Genomic DNA, 22,188 nt, shown 5'->3' with positions numbered 1-22,188 from the left:
GTAATTATTAATGGTGTCCCTTTTCCTCTCAAAAAGGTCCTGGGTGATCAGTTATGTGGCCATCCTACTTATCTGAGATTAAGCTAGCTATTTATGTTGCTCCCTCTGACATACCTCCCATCCATTTTATTTGTTATGTTCCTTAGGTTTCTTAATTTGTACTTGGGGATGATATTTTTTGCACTGTTTTAGCATATCTTGTGATTTTAATACTTAAATTTCTGGTTTTAATTGTTACATTGCATCCTGGTATTTAAAAATCTGTTTTGGCTTCCTCTCTTTAAAGTCTTATTTTACTCAGTTTTTCTAGTTTTTATTTCATCTTTACTTGTCTCTTAGCTTACACTTACTTACTTGTTATGGGGTTGGTTTGTTTGCTTGCTTTACTTCTAATCTTTTAACTGGTGGTCCCTAGATCTTTACATTTTAATCTCTCAAATTATTTTCCTTTTTATAGTGTCATGCCTTAGTTTAGGACTTTGATTCTTACTTTATTCACTTAGAATTTCTTTAAGCCTTCCTGCTATTTCATTTTTACTTTTTTGTTTGTGCAGCCTTGACCTACTTTAGAAAGATAAATTTTAAATTTTACCCAATGGACTAAACTCTAGACCTTTAGATTCTTTTATTTTGCATTGTGTTAGAACATTTTGTCATCTTGTGCTTTTATCTTAAGTTCTAGTTTATAAATAGTAGGCAGGAATTATCATCAGGGTGACAGCTGTTAAAGTAGCTCATATCCTAAACAAAAAGTTGCTCATTTTTTTCTCTCATTTGTCCCTGAAGCAACTTTTCCATTCTCTTTCATACATTCCCACCACTTAAAAACTTTGACCTGAGTTGATGACTCTGAGAAAAATAGTTCAGCTGATAAAGTGATGTTGCTTTCACATGTCACATATCCACTATTTCCTCTATGAGAAACAAGATGATCTACAAGCTGTAATCTCTGTCCTTTGATCACTGGGACGTTTGGAAGCTTTATAAAGACACTGCCGGAAGAGACCTATAAATAAGAAAGTACTTTTCTTTCTTTCAGAAAACATCCACTGAGTTCCAGCTCTTACAGGTACAATAAAGTAGAAAAAGTAATTAGTGCCTTTGTTGTTGTTGTTATTTGCCATCGAGTTGGTCCTGACTCATAGCGACCCCTCCTTGGGTTTCCGAGGCAGTATCACTACGGAAGTAGGAATGCCCAACCTTCCTTCCGAGGAGTGGCTGGTGGGTTTGAACCGCCAGCCTTCTGGTTAGCAGTCAAGTGCCTTAGGCACTATGCTACCAGAGGTCCTATTAGTGCCTTTAAGGCAAATTAAAACATAAATACTCAGAATAAAGAATTTATACAAGTTAACTAAAGGAACAAGAGAAGGCAGCATGTGTAGTAGAACTATTGGGAGGCAAGTTACCTAGCTATGACTACTGTGACCATGAATTAATTTCAAACCAAAACCAAATTCATTGCCATTGAGTCGATTCCAACTCATAATGACCCTCGTTGGGTTTCCAAAGCAGTAAATCTTTATGGAAGTAGATTGCCCAGCCTTACTTCCACAGAGTGGCTGGTGGGTTTGAACTGCCAGCCTTCTGGTTAGCAGTAAATGCCTTAGGCCCTACTCCACCAGGGTCCTTATGAACTAATTAGAACTCTAATTTTTGTGACTGAAAAAATAAGGAGCTTTTTAGAAATGCAAATTCCTGAATCCCACCCAGTTCACTGGATCAGAATCTTTATGGTTCCCCAGGTAATTCTGACATACCCAGCTGCTATCTACAGAGGGCTTGCATTTAGGAACTGGAGACACTTGGTGAACAAGTGTTGCTGACTTAAACCTAGTTGAAACCATTGAGTTATTGGCAAGCCCACCTTAACTTTCCCTTTTACATGAGCCAGATGGCAAGATGAACTTATTCCATTACACTCACATGCCTGCTATGATATTCAAACACTAGCATCAAACTAGATATCACATTTCTTTGTTAGGATATGTGTTGCTCTTTCACATTATCCTGCTCTGCTCTGCCTACAAAATATTTTCAAAAGTCTTTGATCATGATAATTTGAACAAGATATGAAACAAAATAGAAAAAGTAAAGAGAGATTAAACGTGTCACTTGCCTATTTTTGCAGTGCAGGTATAACAGTTCTTAAGGTAGTTCCTAAAATAGATAGATTGGCAGACAGATGTCCCCTCACTGGCACTCCTAATCAGTGATTAATGAGAATCACTAGTTATACTAGGCTACCAGGTTCAAAACTTCCTCAAGAAAGGAGGAGAAAAAAGAAAATTAAAAGGAAAACTCAGGAAGGCCAAAAAGAAAAGAAAAAACTGTGTCTCAGATTCTGAGTATGTGAGTGTAATCATAGCATGGGACTGCCTGATAAGCACAACTTCTTCATTATGTGGTTGTTTCTTCACATTCCATTTATTTGTTAACCTGTTTGAGTGTAATTTCCATCCTCCATTAAAACCTATCACCAAAGATTTAACAATTTCAGCCTAATGAACATTTCTTTTTCTTCTTCTTAGGACCCACTCAGCAGATTAGACATACTTGACCATTTCCTCCCTGAAACACTTCTGGCTTCTTAACTCTACATTTTCTTAGTTTCCTCCTGCCTTACTTAGGCAGAGCCACATCAGTCTCCTTTTTAGCGTCTCTATATAACCTCTAAATGTTGGCGTTTCTCGGGGTTTGGTTGTGGCCCTTTTTCTAATTTTTCCAGAAGTAATTTTATACAGTCCCATGAATTTAAGTACACTACTAGTTAGTATCATCAGCCTGGACTCACCTCTGAGCTACAGGCTTATTACTCTTCTGCTTGCTTAGTAGTCTCCAGTTGGATAGCTCACTTACTTCTCAAACAAACTGTCTAAAATTGAACTTCAGCATTTCTAATCCCCAATTCAGTTCTTCTTTATCTCATTGCTATGTAGTCATTTGTTCAAGCCAGAACACTGAGGAAGATGAGGCAATCTACTTCTGTAAAGATTTACAGCCTTGGAAACCCAGTGGGGGTCAGTGTGACTCAGAATTGCCTTGATGGCAGTAGGTTTGTGCAAGAAGGGGAAGGAGGCCACATCTTCTGACCTCCTCTAACCCTGCAGGAGGAAGACAGGATTACCAAAAGTAACCCAAGGCCTATTCCTATAAGGCCAGACATGCTGCCTCCCTCTAGCCCTTTCTCCAACCGTTCCTCCCAAAGCACCCACCACCTCTCTCCTGGGTTCCATAATTTGCTGCAGTGGCCACACAGAACTCACAGATTACGAAGTTTATTAGGGAAGCACCAGGCTACAATTCAAGTTCAGGAAAAATGCTCAGTCTCTCTCCCAGCCCACCGTCTCTCAGCCAAGTCTCTCTCAGTCTCTCCTCCAGCAGTGCATGTCCCTCGGTGTCTTAGTCAGCAACGCGTGTCTCTAGCGTCTCTTTCCCAGCAGCACGTGTCTCTTTCAGCAGCACATCTTCCTCAACCAGCAGTCAGAGAGAGTTCTGCCTCTAGGAGGCCTCCTTTTGAGCTTGGCAGAATAGCCAAACCAACCAATCATAACAACAGAATTCTAAGCACCTGAGAGAGAGCCTCCCATAACAATGCATTGTGCCACACCCAACAGAAAGAACCCAGGTGGATAACATTTACAATCAGGAGCTCCTCAGTTGCTCATTCCACTACTGAGTTTACAATGACTCATGGATAGAAAAGCCATACTAAGTAATTTACTACACTGCAGTTTGGTTTTTTGGTTTTTGGTTCCTTTACTTTGCCATCACATCTGTTAACAGTATATCCTAAAGTAGCTTCGTGGTTTTTGCCATATTGCCATACCACCTAGGCTATTACTATTTTATTTTACTCAACTTGTCTCATCCAAAGAATAAGATTCAGTAAATTATAGGTTTGATATAATAAAATGTTTATGTACCCATAATTATATGTATCACCAATGGTATGTAGGATACTCTTTGGAAAACAAAGTATTTTATTTATTATCTGTCCATATTTATCCATCTCCACTCTCATTGCTCTAGTCTGCACTTCTGTCATCTCTCACCCCAACTGTTGGTAAAACCTCCCAACCAGGCTTCTTCCTCACTCTCTTGTTGTCTTCTAACTCATTTTCCATATAATAGTATGAATGATCTTAAAGTATAAATTAAATTACACTGCTCAGTAACGTAAAACCCTTCCCAAACTTACGACATAAACGTAAAATCTAATTTCTTAATTCATGTCTCCCAAAGCCCTATAAGATCTAACCCTCCTGTCTCATCTCATGCCATTAATTGGTCCATTTACTTTGGTCAAGCTACATGATTATCTCTCAGATTGAGGAACACAATTTTTTCCCATCTCTACAGCATGTAGAGAACTTTTACATGCTGTTCTCTAACCCAGTTCACCCCTCCCGTGTATTATTGTTAGGTGCCATAGAGTCAGGGCTGACTTGATGGCAAATAACAACAACAACAACAAGGGTCAGAGTAGAACTGCTCCATGGGGTTTTGTAGGCTACAGTGTACAGGGCAGACAGCCAGTCTTTCTCCTACAAAGCCTGTAAGTGGGTTTCAACTGCCAACCTTTCAGTTAGCAGCCAAGCACTTAACCATTGCACCACCAGCGTTCCTCTTAATGTATAATCCCTTCCATTTTAAGTCTTGATTAAATGTTATTTCCTGAGAAAGACTCCTTTCTGGTCACCTTACCCTTTCTGCCACTTTACTGCAATTACGTCATTTTTCAGGGTTTTTTTTTGCTTTGTCTTCCCAACTAAAATGTAAATTCCATAATAGCAGCATATCTGTCTTTTTCACCTTTACATTCCCATTGCTTGAGACAGTACATAACAGTAATAAATATTGTTGAATGAATGAATGTACTCAGGGTTTTTATCGTGAGTACCATTCTGTGGGTTACAATATAATTCTAAACCTAAGTCCCCCAAAAATTATAGGATTAAGCTAGACAAAAAGGAGATGTCTTGAAATATAATTTAAGTCAGCCCAGGCAGATGGAACAGCTATATATGCTGTTCAAACAAAGAATGAAACCAAGAGAGGGCAACACTGCAAGTGGTGTATCCAAAATGGTTCAATATGAAGTTAAAAGAAGTAAGCACGAGCTAGGTCATGTATAAGTAGCTGTGTAAATCTTTCTAGAAGTTTGAACTACATTCTGGAAGCAATGGAAGGACATTGAAAAATGTTAGTGTAATGAGATTTTTGTTTTAGAAAATCACTCTGGCAGAATTGCAGAGAATAGACCGGAAATAGGAAGCCTTGTCAGTAGCTCACATGAAGCCTAAAACTAAGGTCATAGCCATAGGAATGGAGAGAACTAGAAGATTTGAGGGAAGATTTAAGAAAGAACCAATTGAATTTGGTAATTACAGGGAGACTGCATTTTAGTTAAGACATCCTAAAGGAAGAAAAGAAATGAGTCATAATCCTTTATCTGTCTGAATTCTAAAATCCAAAAATGTCTTACAAACAAAATATTTTTCATTTGATTTTTTTGAGGGGTAGGGCAAAATCTGACTTAAAGGTTATTGTTATCTTTATTTACTCTACTTACTAGATGTTTTGCTCTAAAATCTTAGTGTCTCCCTCTTTGGGATAGGCACTGTAATAAATTTTCAAAATCAAACAATTACAGAATCATCTGGATCATCTTTATGTTTCAGGTAGAGTTATTTTATAACCACATATGTAGTCTTACTCTGTTACTCTGATCTTAAAGGTAAGGAAGAAGAGGAATAATTATATTTACTACTAAGATAGAGATTCCAATAGGCAAGTGTATATATGAGTCTGGAATTTCGAAAGATTTGTCTCTATATAAGTAGTAGTTGAATCCTTAAAAGCCATAACACTATATTTACCTGAATGAGATTATTTATTACATCATTTTTAACTTTTTCTTTCACCCTCATTAGACTGCAAAGTCCTTAAATTCAAGAATTCTGTAATATGCATCTTTATATTCCCAGCACCTAGCATGATGACTGCTGTATAGTATATAAGTAATAAAAGTTTGTGGGATGATGGTTGAATGAGTAAATTTACTCTTTTCATGTAATCATAAATTTTATTGCCAAAATAATACCAGAAATTATCCAGTCTGAGCTCTTTATTTAGGTCTGTGATCCATTTTGAGTTAATTTTTGCATGTGGTATGAAGTGTCCAGTTCTGCATGTGAATATTTGGTGTTCCTAGCACCATTTGTTAAAAAGACAATTTTATTCCCCATTTAATTATCTTGGCACCCTTATCAAAAACCAATTAACTATTAATGTGAAGGTTTATTTCTGGGCTCTCAATTCTATTGATCTATATGTCTGTCATAATGCCAGTACCACACTATCTTGATGACTTGTCAAGACTTATCAATCACGTAGCTTTGTAGTAAGTTTTGAAACTGAGAAATGTATGGCTTCTTTTTTTGCAAATGAAAAAACCAAAGCTACAGAGCCTAAGGTTTTGTAACAAAATAAGTAGAGTAAGAACTACAGGTAACCTGGTTCATGGTACCTTTTCTTTTTCAAACCGTTTATTATAAATTACTACAAATATATACGAAGTCATAGAGAATGGGAGCTCTGGTAGCATAGTGTCTATGGCACTTGACTGCTAACCAGAAGGCTGGCGATTCAAACCCATCAGCCACTCCTCGGAAGGAAGATGGGGCAATCTACTTCCGTAGTGATACTGCCTCGGAAACCCAAGGAGGGGTCACTATGAGTCGGGTCCGACTCGACAGCACATAACAACAACAGCATAGAGAATACTATAACAAATACCTATGTAGCCATTACTCATTGTGACTTTTTTCTTAGTTAAAAAAATTACAGACATATATGAAAACTCCTTTGTATCTCTCTGTGATCACATTCCTTTACCTTCCCAGAGGTAATCTTTATCCTTATTCTACCTTTCTATGGATGTTTTTATATAAATTACATTATATATTACCTATGGATACAAATATATAAGTTATATGTATTTGTATCCATAGGTAATATATAATGGGAACTCTGGTGGCACAGTGCCTAAGGCATTTGACTGCTAACCAGAAGGCTGACAGTTCAAACCCACCAGCCACTCCTTGGAAGGAAGGTTGGGCAATCTACCTCCATGATGATACCACCTCAGAAACCCAAGGGAGGAGTTGTTATGAGTCAGATCCGACTTGATGGTAGTGAGTTTGGTTTTGTTTTTACATTGTTTTCTGTGAAGAAGAATTTTCTCTTCTCCCTCCTCCCCTTTTTCTTTTAGATCCTTTTCATTTTCATTTCTATTGGGTTTGTATTGATTTTTTTTTTAATGATTACTTGTGGATTTTAATTTTTTTAATTATATTTATAATCAGTTATAGTCATTATTCTTTTTGATGCTCAAGTTGACCCAAATGTGGCCAGTAAGAACCTCTTGAATTGACTTACCTCCTTTTGACACAGCTCTTAATCTTTGATCACTTTCTTGCCTTCTGGCATGAGATGTCCCAAGCCTATGTCATAATCTCCCTACCCTACACTTGGAATTTGCTATTTACTAATGGCACCATCTTGACATACATGTTGTCCAGTGCCTTTCTGCTTTACCATTTTTCTGTTTTTAAAGTTCAGCATTTTTACTATAATAAAATTTATATATTCTGTTCCCCCATTTTATGATAGCTTTTGTTCTTAAAAATATTTCATGGGTTATCTGGAAGGAGGCAAGTTGTGCTCAGTTTTCCTGCTAATGGGAGTGATACCATGCATGTTGTTGTTGTTGTTGTTGTTTGCCATCGAGTTGGCCCGACTCATAGCGACCCCTCCTTGGGTTTCTGCAGCAGTATCACTACGGAAGTAGGATTGCCCAACCTTCCTTCCGAGGAGTGGCTGGTGGGTTTGAACCGCCAGCCTTCTGGTGAGCAGTCAAGTGCCTTAGACACTATGCTACCAGAGCTCCTGATACCATGCATATAACCTTCTTAAAATTTAAAGTTAAAGCCTTCTTTATCTTGGCTCCATTAGATAGCAAATGCCCTTGAAACAAATAGACTATTCAGTATTAAGATACTTGGCTAAAAATGGGTAGATTTAGCTTTGTAACCTAGTGATAATAATAGCAGGGATTGAAATGAAAGATTAAAATACTCAATGGGTGTTGTTGGGACTGAACAAAAACAACTTGGAGTACTCTACATATATTACATGAAATATCAGTTTCCCTGGGAGTAATTGCTTTTGAGGAATTATTTATAAAGCTCTTAAATTCTACTTCTATTTCATTAGGGTAGTAAAAAAAAATCCTATTCAAGGTCATTTTAATTCAAATAAGGTCAATTAATTTTGATTTATGTTTTAAAAAAAAGTTAATCAAGAATACACACACACACACACATAAAGTAAATTGAACTGAGAGGCTAAGAGGGCGGGCTCTGGGGCCAGCTCTGTTGACTTTAGCTCTGCTTTTACTGTGGCTCTCAATAAGAATGGAAATATAAAAGTTGCAGAGCCTAGATCTATAATCTACAATGTGCTATAAGCTACAGGATGGCAGAGAGGGGTACTTTCATGGCTACCTTGACTTTGCTTGAGAGTTTTACACAACTTACAGAATAGACAAGCTTGTGTCTGGAAATGTAAAGGCAGCCCCTATTGATGCTATTTGATGGTACAAATGGTTATCTCACTGTAACTGAAAGGTTGCTAGTTCAAGTGCACCCAGAGGCATGTTGGAAGAAAAATGCCTTCCAAAAAAGTCAGCCATTGAAAACTTTGTGGAGCACAATTCTACTCTGATGTGCATGGAGTCATCATGAATTGGAATCAACTGCAGAGGAATTTGTTCATTTTTAATTGCTGTGTAACAGTTTCATGATAGATTTCTAGTGATCCTCTGATTTGTAATTTAATATTTCTTTTGGTAATATTAGGGCATAACTGTTTTTACCTCACTACTTTAAGATCAACCCTATGTTTTGTAGAAATACTAAAAATTAATGAAAAATAAACATGAGCCTCCAATATTTGGAGTTGGATCCTCAGTTTCAAGTAATTGCTCAAAAAAAACAATAGAGACTGAATGATTGAGACTACCATAACAACCATTGCACTTAATCTGAATTTGAGCCAAATCATAAAGCATCCCAGTCTTAAAGGAAACCACTTTGTGAAAGTGATTATTTTTACACTTAATTTATGTTGGTGATTTTTCTGTTTCATTCTTGTGTTCATTTGTAGATCATAAACTCTTTGATATAAACTATACTTACAGCTTACCTGTACTGTGTTGGTAGAATATCATGTCACACTTGCCCTGCAATAAATATTCACCAGCTGTTGGAGGTGCTTACCAAAGGCTTAGTGCCCCTCTGGCACAAATCACTGTACAGTTGTCATCTTTGGCAGACTGACATTGAAAATCCTAACTAGAATTCTTTGCTTGTACAAGGCAAACTAGTGAAGTGTTGAATTATTGAATACTTTGTTTCCAGTTTCACAACTGAGCTTTTGCCTTATCTAAATTTTAAAGATTCTTACAGTATTTATGTGCTTACTGAAGATCATCTAAAGCTTTTAACTTATTAAATATTCCCAATAAGACACAGTGAATGTTTATTTAGCTTTCATTTATATTTCAATCATGTTCATTATTTTTTTCCTTATTTTTTCTTTTCTTACTTTCATAAGGTAAATATGTTATTTTTTCCTTAAAGCAGCTGAGTGGAAAGCTCTGTTTTTATAAGGCATTAATTTACCTTTTGATCTGATAAAGTGTTCTTTTAGGGAGTTACTTATCCCAAGAGAAGAAAATTATGATTAATGAGGATATAAAGTAGGACAAATTTCTTATAGTTCTTTCTGTGAATAAAGTAATAGTGAATATTTATTAATAACAGTAATTTCTTCCTCCTACTTTGGTATTTCTCTCCTTTTAGGAGGTATTTCAGAACTTATAAAAATGCAATAGACCTTCTTTTTTTTCCTTTACCTCTCCTCGCACGCCGACTGTATAATATTTAAAGTTCATAAGATTTCTTTTTCTGGTTAGATTTGTCTAAACCTTTCCTACAGCATTTCTGAACATTCCCCAGAGCTGCTTAATACTTGTGCATCTTAAGAATGTGATCCATTTAAAATAACTACAGCCTTCAAGTAACCACCTTGTTTTCTTTGTTTGCATTTTTAAATTGAAAAAAAGAAATTGTTTTATTGATGAGCTAAGGAAAGAATATTCAAGATCAGTGAGGCATTTATTTTATAGTAGCCTTTAGTATAGACCAAACATTGTAGTTCTTACCTGAAAAGATAACTAGACTTATCATAAGCAAAGATATTTTTCCCCTAGTTGGAGGTATTTTGATCATACCACTAAAACCTTTTCCAGGATCTTCTGCCTGTTAAACAAGAAAACGAAAAATCCCCTTCAGAAAACATGGATGCATTTGAAAAAGTGAGGACAAGATTAGAAACACAGCCACAAGAGGAATATGAAATCATCAATGCAGAGGTAGGATAGCTTATGTCTCTCTTAAAAATCTGATATTACCGGTCAAGATGTAAATGTGATTTGCAGACATAATCCCACTCAAACTTATACTGCTTTTGGCCTTAAAAATATGCTAAAAACGTACAGCAAAGAATAAGTAGAGTATGGTCCTTCAAATAAATTGTACAGGTCAAGTAAAGATGAATGCCCAAGTATAATATGCTAATGTTTGGTTTTGGAAGCAACCAATACTGATTTTTAAAAAATTTAAATAATTCCAGGAAGTTCAAATGAAACCAGTTCAGTTGCTTTCTCTACATATTTTCATAACAGGAAATTCGTTTTAATAGTATAATACTATGAAAGCTAACTCTTTGTTTAACTATTTTATGGATGCCACACTCATAAATATTCCTTTCAAACACAGATTAAGCATGCATGTTGAAAATTTTTCAGTAAGATTAGAAAACAAAACTGCAGATTATAAAAGAAAGTCACATTCATAGTAGAATGGAAATACCAGTGAGTTAAGAACCAGGAAATCCAAATTTAAATTGTGCCACTAACTAGCCTTTAACAAATGTGCTGTATTGCCATTTAAAATCCTGTCAATAAATTGAATTTCATAATGTGAGTGTTAAGCAAGAGCACTGTTCTTAGACTGGTAATATTCCTTCTCTTAATCTCAGATTGCTTATATCTGTACCCACAAAGGATAAGACACTTTGTATAAAATCAAATCAAAACAGCACATAATTAGAGTACAATATCGTAGAGGAAAGAATCACAGAACGTTATTAACTGGTTTTTCAGGCTAATCTACGTCAGTGCCCTCATCTGTATCATTTTGGATTACTTATAAAATTCTACTTGAATTCTGTTAATTGAATCAAATCAGTAGTTCCTGAATTGTGATTTACTATAGGGATATCAGATGCTCCCAGTACATAGCTATTTATACCATCAAGTCATGAATTTGTTACACCTTTTCTTCATTGCCTCTTGCATTTATGTATTAGAAACTCCTCTAGTGATGTGAACATACAAAAACTATGCCTTAACCACTATGTTAAAGTGGTTCATTTTGCATTTATATGTTCATTCATACACTTCAACAGATCTGCTTATTGTAAGAGGTTTCATTTCTCCTTCATATTGAATAGTCAGACCCTTAAAAAATTACGTTTAAATTAAATTCTGTTAAATCAATTATTAAATAAATCATTTGTTTTCATTATTAGGTTAAACATGGTGGTTTCGTTTACTATCAAGAAGGTTGCTGCTTGGTTCGTTCAAAAGATGAAGAAGGTATACCATAATTTTACCTGTATTAAATTTTTCAGATTTGCATTTTTCATAGGAAATGTGGTATTCTTCAAAGGTATAGAAAATATTTTTTTTTCTAAGATTATTTCTTAGTTTTCTTTTTATTTTTAAGGGCTAGTTTTTATAACTAAGTTTAGTTAAGGTATAGTTAGCAGCTATACTCAAAAGCTTCAGTAGAGAGAATAGAGGTGGAAATCAGCGTTTTTTGAGTATCTTCTGTGTCTCGGGTACCATGCGAGGCAGTTTATATATACCATTCAAGGCCATTTGTATTGTTTTTTTTTAGGTTCTAAGTGGTCTGAAAATACTAGGCTGTAATAGTATTAAGTAGTACCACGTAAGTTGATTCGAAAGGAGCTCTGGTGGCACAGTGCCTAAGGCAACTGCTAACCAGAAGTTTGGTGGTTCAAACCCACTAGCTACTCCGCAGAAGCAAGACCGGACAATCTCCTTCGGTAAAGATCTACCCCATGAGAAACCCCAGTGGGAATCACTGAGTCAGAATCGACTCAACAGCAGTGGGTTTGGGTTTCTTTGTTTGTTTAAGTTGATTCCTAGCATAACACTGAATATCAGCATAGGAGAATATTAAAAACATAATGCTACTTTATATGCTGATAAGGAATGGTAATTTAAAACAATGAAACACAGTTGCTAAATATTTAAGGTACACCTTATGGAGTTATCTCTTGTATACTTTTCTTTATGTAGCAGACAGTGAAAATTACGAAGTGTTATTCAATTTGGAAGAACTTAAATTAGACCAGCCCTTCATTGATTGTATCAGAGTTGCTCCAGATGAAAAATACGTGGCTGCCAAGATAAGAACTGAAGATTCTGAAGCATCTACCTGTATCGTTGTGAAGCTCAGTGATCAGCCTGTAATGGAGGCTTCTTTCCCAAATGTGTCAAGTTTTGGTAAGCCACTAACCAAGGTTGGGCAATCCTGCTTCCGTAGTGATACTACCTCGGAAACCCAAGGAGGGGTCGCTATGAGTCAGGGCTGACTCAATGGCACATAACAACAACAACAACAACAACCAAAATAGTCTTCTATGTAGAAAATGCTAGTTGTAAGAGAATTGCCCCCACTTTGGGAACATTTTTAGTTCCTAAGTGAGTGAATTCAAGGTAAGATATGTACCTGATCCATTTATACCTGTGCAGTCCACATCTTCCTATGTGCCTCTTACTCAGGAGACTGTCACTTCTTTAATTATGTGTGTAACTGGGCTAATTTAAAAATAATGTTCATATTTTTAAAAGAATTAAGATCAGGGTCCGAATTGTACAGTATTTTGCTATTGCTAATATTATTACTTAGAATATATTTTTGCATATAAATTATATCATTTTCCCCATTGTTTAGCTAAATTCTTTTGTAATAAATCGACATTACACACTGTCTAATTGATTCTAATACATTTTGTGCGTTAACCTCTAAAATCAGGATGATTATATAATGATGTCTTACAGTCACTGTCAGCCAGGTGGCAGTCATGTTGTAACTGTGAAAACTTCCATCTACAGTTTCTGGTGAGATCAAGAAAGTACCAGTATTAAAGTGTATTTGGTAGTTTCATATGGCTTATGGCTTGAATATAGACAAAAAAGATTTAGGCATGAGAGAAAATAATTCATTATTTCCTTCAGACTTAAAGGTTGTAGATTTAAGCATAATTCATATTCTGAAAGCAAATGTGACTTTACTAAAGTCTTTCCTAAATATTGATTGTATAGTTCCTTTTTTGAAATTTAATTACATTGAGACTGATAACTACTTGGAATTGATGAAGTAATATTTTACTCTCTGGAAAACTCTCTGGCTTATGTATAATACAGATTGGATACAGTTGAACCTACCTTGTATTAAATTTCCAGGGTTAAATTTGCACTTCTCTGTGGCATTCAAATTTAGGATATGCTGTGCCTTTTTAAAAAAAAAAAAAAAACTGTAAGAAAGTGGCTGTGTATAATTCTTCAATTACTGCCTTTTAGAATGGGTGAAGGATGAAGAAGAGGAAGATGTTTTATTCTATACCTTCCAGAGGAACCTTCGTTGTCATGATGTATATCGAGCCACTTTTGGTGATAACAAACGTAATGAACGTTTTTACACAGAAAAAGACCCAAGGTACTGGGATTAATGTGCTTAAATCTTTTTCTCCAGAGTATGCATTATATATCTAATAACTTTTGAACTTTACATATGCTTTTTATGCTCTGCTTTGATCTTAAATTATTCCTTTCTGTAAGTATAAAGCTACCTTTTGAAAATATAACCTTTATAACAGCTGAATACCCTATCTTAGTCCTAAACTTTTGGTCTGAGAAATTTATTTCTGTGAAAATTTGAATTATCTTCTGCTGTGCTACACCATGTGATGCTTGTGAGCATTTGAATTATGCCAGGCTGATTGGAGGAGTGCTTTAAATATTAATCAAATACACACCATATTTGAAGACTTACTTCCAAAAAAGGAATATAAAATATCTCTTTATTAATAATTTTTATATGGAATACATTTAAATTATCATAGGTATATTAGATTAAATAAAATATATTTATTTTTAGTTTTTATAATGTGACTACTAGGAAATTAAAAATTACACGTGACTCACATGATAGTTCTTTTGGACAGCGCTGACCTAATTTATAAATAAAGAAGCTGAGGCTCTGAGTTAAATAACTTACCTGAGGTTATGTAGCCATTTAGTTGCAGAACTAAGAATAGAAGCTAAGTTATCTGGTGCTTATTTTCTTTCCACCACATGAATGTGTCCTGCAAGATTAAAACGCCTTTGTCTGACAGTTTACACACACAGCGTTTTAGATAGCATTTGAGTAAGAAAGATTTTTCTCTTAAATAGAATCGTTCTTCATCCGTCTCTCTTCTGCTATGCGGGATTTTATTTCTGTGACGTAACTAACCTTAGATTGGGCAACTATCTAAATCTCTCTCAAGCCAAAAGTTCTGTAGAAAGAGTAAATGACAATTTTCATGTCATACATTAAAATCAGTGTCACTTATTCTCTTTTTAAAAAATACTCACCTCCTGTGTTACCTGCTTTTTTCATATGATAAATAATTTTTCCCAAAATGTCAGTTATTTAAAGTGCTGGTGTTTGGTTGACTTAAAATGTTGATTTTGGCAGAGCTTAAGTATAATGTTAAAATGACCAGAACCATCCTGTTATTATTGTTTGTGTTCAAAATTGGGAGCACAAATAGCAATTACTAGTTTGCAAATGTTGAGTTGTTAGTTAACCATTTAACAGTTTGCCTCCTCTACGTTGAGACCAGAAGAGCTGGATGGTGGCTGGTTATCTGTGCAAAAGTTCTGATCAGTAACATAATAGAGAAATCCTGATAAAAAGGGAGAAAACTGTGGAACAGCACTTCAGATTCTTTAAGAATCTAGACTTACTGGAACTATTGAGTAGTCCCCAAGACTGTGATCCTGAGTTGCTCTTCCAGCCTTGAACTGGAACTGAAGTCATCTTTAAACTAAGTAACAGTTCAGCCCAAAGAGTAAAGATTGTTACCCTTAAGTGTTATGATTCTTTAAAGATCTATATAAGATGAAAGGATCAACAGCTATTTTAAAAGCATAAATGAGAAGGTTGGGGGCAGGGAGTTTAAGTAAATGAAATGAAACAACTGAAACAGAAATAACAACAAAGCTGACACAATGTGAAGAATGTGACCAATGTCTCTGATCCTTATGTCTACAAACTTTGGAATGGGGGTGGGTTTTACTATCTATGTCTTCACCAAAAATAAAATAAATTAAAAAAAAAAAAAAATTTAATGGAGTGGCTATACAACAGTAATAAATCTTTTTTAAGTTGTAACTACAATATCATTGTGTCAGAGCACAGTATTATAATCATTTCATATAGATTATCTGATTTTTAGATTGCTCTGCTTTGAGCCAAGGTATCCATTAATCTTTAAAAAATTTTTTTCCAATACTTCAGTAATTCTTATATCTAATTCCTTATAATCTCCAGTACCGCTTGACTATGCTTGAGAGAAAATTGTGGTGAATTTATATGTTAAAACTCCTTGACTCTTGCTCAGATATATTTTTCCAAATGATTTATGAAAAACAAATTTTGCTTAACACTAGGGTCTTATCACCTCAGAAGTCGTTTAACAGTATCCAAACCCTGTTGTCACTGAGTCTATTCCAACTCATTGTGACCCTATAGGACAGAGTAGAACTGCACCATAGGGTTTCTAAGGCTCTAGTCTTTACAGAAGCAGACTGCCACATCTTTCTCCAGCCAAGCAGCTGATGAGTTTGAACTGCCAACCTAAGGCCCTTAACCACTGCACCACCAGGCCTCCTATTTAACAGGGTAGTTTGGACAATGTATGAATAAATTTTGTAAGAAGGAAAATGGGATTTAACCCAAATCTATGACAGTGAAGTTGAAACACAAAACAAAAAATAATAACCCCTCATCTCATAAAAAATTTCAGAGCTGAAAAAAACTTTAAAGAAAGAAACAACCCCTATTTGAAAATAGAGGATGGGTTGATGCGTACATAGATAAAAGAAATACAACAAAATTTTACCAACAGTAGAATCTTGGTGTTGGATATATGGGTGTTCACTTACTGTTTTTTGAAGTTTTCTGTATGTTTGAAAATGTTCATGATAAAATGTTAGAAAAAAAATTATTTTGAATGTTTTTGAGGGAAAAAGCAAAATAATGCCCAGCCTTTTAATTTACAAGTGAATTTAATTCACTAAGAGATTGTTTATTTTCTATCTACATTACATTTGTACTCTGAGATGCTGTTATTAGCAGGGTAGCATGCATTTGAAATTTACTGTTTCATTCTCTCTCTTTTTATATAGCTATTTTGTTTTCCTTTACCTCACCAAAGACAGTCGTTTCCTCACCATAAACATTATGAACAAGACCACTTCTGAAGTGTGGTTGATAGATGGCCTGAGCCCTTGGGACCCACCAGTACTTATCCAGAAACGAATTCCTGGGGTCCTTTACTATGTTGAACACAGAGATGATGAACTATACATTCTCACTAATGTTGGTGAACCTACAGAATTCAAGGTAATCCTGGATTCTCCTTGTTCTTATGCGGTCTATTGAGATACCACATTTCCATCAACAGCATTTCTTGCTCTAAGAGTTGTTTTGTAGGCTTTTGGTGAAGTGTAGAAATTGATGCTATCTTCCTATATATGGCCAGTTGTATTTCTCTTCTTTTAGAGGTAATAACTCTACATATTTTAATTGTATCTCAAAAGGTTAGTAATTGAAACATACTCTATCATGATTATATCAGTTATTGAAGCTGAACTTAGTGGCTTAAAAAAAAAAACTTAATAAACTTACAATTTTATGTGTTGGCAGTTTGGACTGATGTCAGCTGAGCAGTTCTTCTCTTCTTAGCTAGACTCACTAAAACATCTGCAGTCAGCTGGCAGTCATGTTCATTGGTTGATTGTCAGCTAGGCACAGGACTACACTTTTTTTTACCATCCAGCAGGTTAGCTTAGGCTTATTCATGTGGAACTGGTTACACTTATCCCTAATGAAGACGTAGTTCCTTTAGCCCTTCATAAAACAGTGAAGTGGAACATTTGTGGTCTAGTTTTGAGTAGTTCAACCTCTGGATACCAACCTTTGTGTTTTATTTCCTCTTCTAACTTTTTTTCAACAGCTAATGAGAACAGCTGCTGATAGTCCTGCCATTATGAATTGGGATTTATTTTTCACAATGAAGAGAAATACCAAAGTTGTAGACTTGGACATGTTTAAGGATCATTGTGTTCTATTCCTGAAGCACAGCAATCTACTTTATGTTAATGTGATTGGTTTGGCTGATGATTCAGTACGTTCTCTAAAGGTATGTTTAATTTTCCAAAGGCAATACTATTAATCAAAATACATACACAGTTTATCCTAACATAACATTAAATTTTTAATAATAGTGGTGTACTTTTTCTTAAAAGGAATTTAATTGAAATGGAATTGAGCATACTGGGTCCATATCACATTCCAAAAAGCTAACTCACTACCATCAATCAATTCTGACTAACAACAACCCCCACCGGGTTTCCAAGATAGTAAATCTTATGGAAGTAGATTGCCCCATCTTCCTTCCACAGAGCAGCTGTTGGGTTTGAACCAATAACCTTCTGATTAACAGTCAAATGTCCTTGGCACTGTGCCACCAGAGCTCCTTCCATATCACATTAAGGAAGTTTATTTTAGAAGTGCTGTCTTATAGCGTGGACTTCAGAGGTAGAGTCAAGTGCCATTATATTTCTCTTTCTACATATGTAACTCTGTATACCTAATACCACTATAACTTTAGTTGCAGCAGTAACTCAAGGTTACTTGGCAGCTAGTGTCTTAACCACTACTTGCTGCTCCCATTTTCCACATCCCCAGTATGGACACTAGTTGTACTCACTGTTTCTGCCAGTGCATGTTTATGTCTGTGTTACCTTCTCTTTGCCAGCTTTCTATTCCAAGGGGAATAGAGAAAGGGGTGAATTTTGCTTTTGTTCACCAATGAGGTGGGAGTGGTCTCCACAGCACTACAGAGGAGTGATGGTAGCACCACCAATTGGCAGGCTGACTCACTGTGGCCAAGAAAGATACTCTGCCATTACAATTGAACTTACTGATAGTAAATGGAAGCCTTATTGCACAGTTTGAAAGCAGCATTATTAAGATGCGAGTTAAAGTAACAGACACTAAAAGGAAGAGGAAATGCTTCCATTTTGCTTGATATGGAGAATTATTCAATGAATTGACCAGGAAGCAACAGAGACCACTTAGTCCTCCCTCGCTCCAGTATTGTCAAAATTCCTGCTAAAATGCATTCCAGTGAACTTAGTGAGTGTTAATTGAACTTCTTCTATATGTACTGTGTTGAACATTATAGAGGGAGAAATGGGAGAGTGAGATAGCCAGATGAAATATCTAGCCTTAGGGAGGATATTCTTTAGCATAAGAGATTAAACTAGTGCACAAAGATTAAATATAAGATGGGTTTAAAATATTGATGTTAGGTTCCATCAAGTTGGTTCACATGGTACACAGCAAACCTGTGTACAACAGAATGAGACACTGCCTGGTCCTATACCATCTTCACAATAGTTGCTGTGTTTAAACCTATTTTTGCAGCCAGTTGTCAGTCTATCTTGTTGAGAATCTTCTTTATTTTTTTTCCACTGACCCTCTACTTCACAGGCATGGTATATTTCTCTGAGAACTGGTACCTCCTGTTAATGTGTCCGAAGTTCATGAGACAAAGTCTCAACATCATCACTTCTAAGGAGTATTTTGGGCGTACTTCTTCCAAGACAGGTTTTTTCATTGTTTGGCAGTCCAAATTCTTCAGCAACACCATATTTCAAAGAAATCAATTCTTCAGTCTTCCTTATTTGTTGTCCAGCTTTCGCATGCATATGAGGTGATTGATGAGTGGTGCGTTGATGATTAGTGATGATTGGAATGCAAAAGTTGAAAGCTAAGAAGAAGCCTTGACAGTGACACCAGAGATCACATGATAGAGTTTTGCAAGACCAACAAAACTTATTTATTGCAGATACCTTTTTTTAACAACATAAACAAGGACTGTATATATGGGCCTGGCCAAATGGGAGTACACGAGAATCAAATTGACTGTATCTGTGGAAGATGCTTATGGAGAAGCTCAATATTATCAGTCAGAACAAAGCTAAGGGCTAACTGTGGAATAGACCATCAATTGCTCCTATGGCAGTTGAACTTGAAGCTGAAAAGAAACAGGTTCATGAGAGCCAAATTACGACCTGGAATTTATCCTACCTGAATTTAAAGACCATCTGAAGAAGAGATTTGACGCATTGAACAACAATGACCGAAACCAAAAAGTTGTGAGATAACATCTTACATGCCAAAAATAAAAGGTCATTAAAAAGACAAGAAAGAAAGAAAAGACCAAGATGAATGTTAGAAAAGACTCTGAAACTTGCTCTTGAATGGAGAGTAGCTAGTAGCTACAGCAAGTGGAAGAAATGAAGTAAAAAAGCTGAACAGATTTCAAAGGCCATAATGAAATGTGCAAAGATGTGGAGTTAGAAAATCAAAGGGGAGGAACAAGTTTCTCATTTCCTAAGATGAAAAAACTGAAGAAAAAAATTCAAGCCTCAAGTTGCAATATTGAAAGATTCTAGGGGCAAAACATCGAATTATGCAGGAAGCATCAAAAGAAGATGGAAGGAATACACAGAGTCACTGTGAAAAAAAGAATTGGTCAATGTTCACCTATTTCAGGAGGTGGCATATTCTCAAGAACCAATGGTATTGAAGGAAGAAATCCAAGCTGCACTGAAAGAAGTGGCAAACAACAAGGCTTCCAGAAATAAACATAATACCTATTGAGATGTTTCAACAAATGGATGTAACACTGAAAATGCTCACTCGCTTATACCAAGAAATTTGGAAGTCAGCTACCTGGCTAACAGACTGGAAAAGATCCATATTATTCCCATTCCAAAAAAAGGTGATCTAACAGAATACAGAAATTATCAAACAATATCATTAATATCACACACAAGTATAATTTTGCTGAAAATAATTCAAAAATGCTTGCAGCAGTACATCAACAGGGAACTTCCAGAAATTTAAGCCAGATTCAGAAGATGATGTAGAATGAGGGATGTCTTTGCTGATGTCAGATGGGTCTTGACTAAAAGCAGATGATGTTTCCTGTGTTTTATTGACTATACAAAGGCATTTGACTGTGTGGATCATAACAAATTACTAGTAACATCACAAAGAATTGTAATTCTAGAACACTTACTTGTACTCATGAGGAACCTGTACTTAGACCAAGAGATAGTTGTTTGAATAGAACAAGGAGATACTGCCTGGTTTAAAATTGGAAAAGTGTCAGGGTTGTATCCTTTCACCATATTTATTCAGTATGTATGCTGAGCACACGATCAGGGAAGCTGGATTATATGAAAAAGAACACGGCATCAGAATTGGAGGAAGACTCATTAACAACCTGTAATATGCAAACCAAAAAGCAAACTCACTGCCATTGAGTTGATTCGACTTGTAGCGACCCCCATTGGGTTTCTGAGCCAGTAAATCTTTACGGAAGTATATTGCCCCATCTTCCTTCTGTGGAGTGGCTGGTGGGTGTGAATGAACCTCTGGCCTGATTACCAGCCATTTGCCTTATCCACTATGCCACCAGATTTGCTTCCTTAAAGTGAAGAAGACTAAAGTATTTACTGATGAAGATCAGAGACTGCAGCCTTCAGTCAACTGAGCCTTCACCTCAACAGAACGAAAACAAAAATCCTCACAGCTGGACCAGTAAGCAACTTCATGATAAATGGAGAAAAGATTGAAGTTGTCAAAGATTTCATTCCTTGGATGCACAATCAATGAGCATGGAAGCATCAGTCAAGAAATCAAATGACATATTGCATTTGGCAGATATACTACAAAAGATGTTTTTTAAAGTGTTAAAGAACAAAGATGGCCTTTTGAAGACTAAGGTGCACCTGACACAAGCCATGGTGTTTTCAGTAGCTTCATACACATGTGACAGCTGGACAATGAATAAAGAAGACCACAGAGTAATTGATGCATTTGTGTTGTGATGTTGGCAAAGAATATTGAACGTACCATGGACTGCCAGAAGAATGAATAAGTCTGTCTTGGAAGAAGTACAGCCAGAATACTCCTTAGAAGTGAGAGTAGCCAGAGTTTGTCTCTCATACTCTGATCATGTTATCAGAAGGGACCAGTCCCTGGAGAAGGATACCATGCTTGGTAAAGTAGAGGGTCAAAGAAAAAGAGGAAGACCCTCAATGAGATGGATGGCTGTAATGATGGGCTCATGCATAGTAACAACTGTGAGAATGGCACAGTTTTGTTCTTTTGTGTATAAGGTTGCTGTGAGTCTAACTGACTTGACAGCAACTAACACCAATATGAGGCAATTGAAAATGCGATGGCTTGGGTCAGGTGTACCTTAGTCTTCAAAGTGACATCTTTAACATTTTAAAGAGATTTTTTTGCAGCAGTTTGCCCAATGCAGTACGTCATTTGATTTCTTGATTGCTGCTTCCATGTACATTGGTTACAGATCCACGTAAAATGAAATCCCTGACAACTTCTGTCTTTTTCTGTTTATAATGATTGAAATATTGATGTCATAGCTTGCAATGACACATAAGCCACCACAGTATATCAAACTGACAGATGAGCAGTGAGGATTTAAATGTTGTTGTTGTTATGTGCCGTCAAGTCGGACCCAACTCATAGTGACCCCTCCTTGGGTTTCCAAGGCAGTACCACTACAGAAGTAGATTGCCCCATCTTCCTTCTG

The 22,188-nt window shown here is 36.0% G+C and overlaps 1 protein-coding gene across 1 annotated transcript in view; it reads left to right on the top strand.

Annotated features, from left to right (window-relative positions):
• The window catches only part of PREPL (prolyl endopeptidase like), a 44,170-nt gene that overhangs the window by 776 nt on the left and 21,206 nt on the right, over positions 1–22,188 (top strand). The window contains exons 2-7 of the mRNA XM_007944386.2: positions 10,376–10,498; positions 11,719–11,785; positions 12,515–12,721; positions 13,802–13,937; positions 16,676–16,892; positions 17,506–17,691. Coding sequence (XP_007942577.1) covers positions 10,376–10,498; positions 11,719–11,785; positions 12,515–12,721; positions 13,802–13,937; positions 16,676–16,892; positions 17,506–17,691 — 936 coding nt within the window. The remainder of the gene's footprint in view (positions 1–10,375; positions 10,499–11,718; positions 11,786–12,514; positions 12,722–13,801; positions 13,938–16,675; positions 16,893–17,505; positions 17,692–22,188) is intronic.

Source organism: Orycteropus afer, unplaced genomic scaffold, assembly GCF_000298275.1.
Source record: "Orycteropus afer afer isolate SDZICR_OR568_19922 unplaced genomic scaffold, OryAfe1.0 scaffold00124, whole genome shotgun sequence".
Classification (NCBI taxonomy): domain Eukaryota; kingdom Metazoa; phylum Chordata; class Mammalia; order Tubulidentata; family Orycteropodidae; genus Orycteropus; species Orycteropus afer.
The sequence above is the reverse complement of the archived record's forward strand: the minus strand, read 5'-3'. Positions and strand labels throughout refer to the sequence as shown.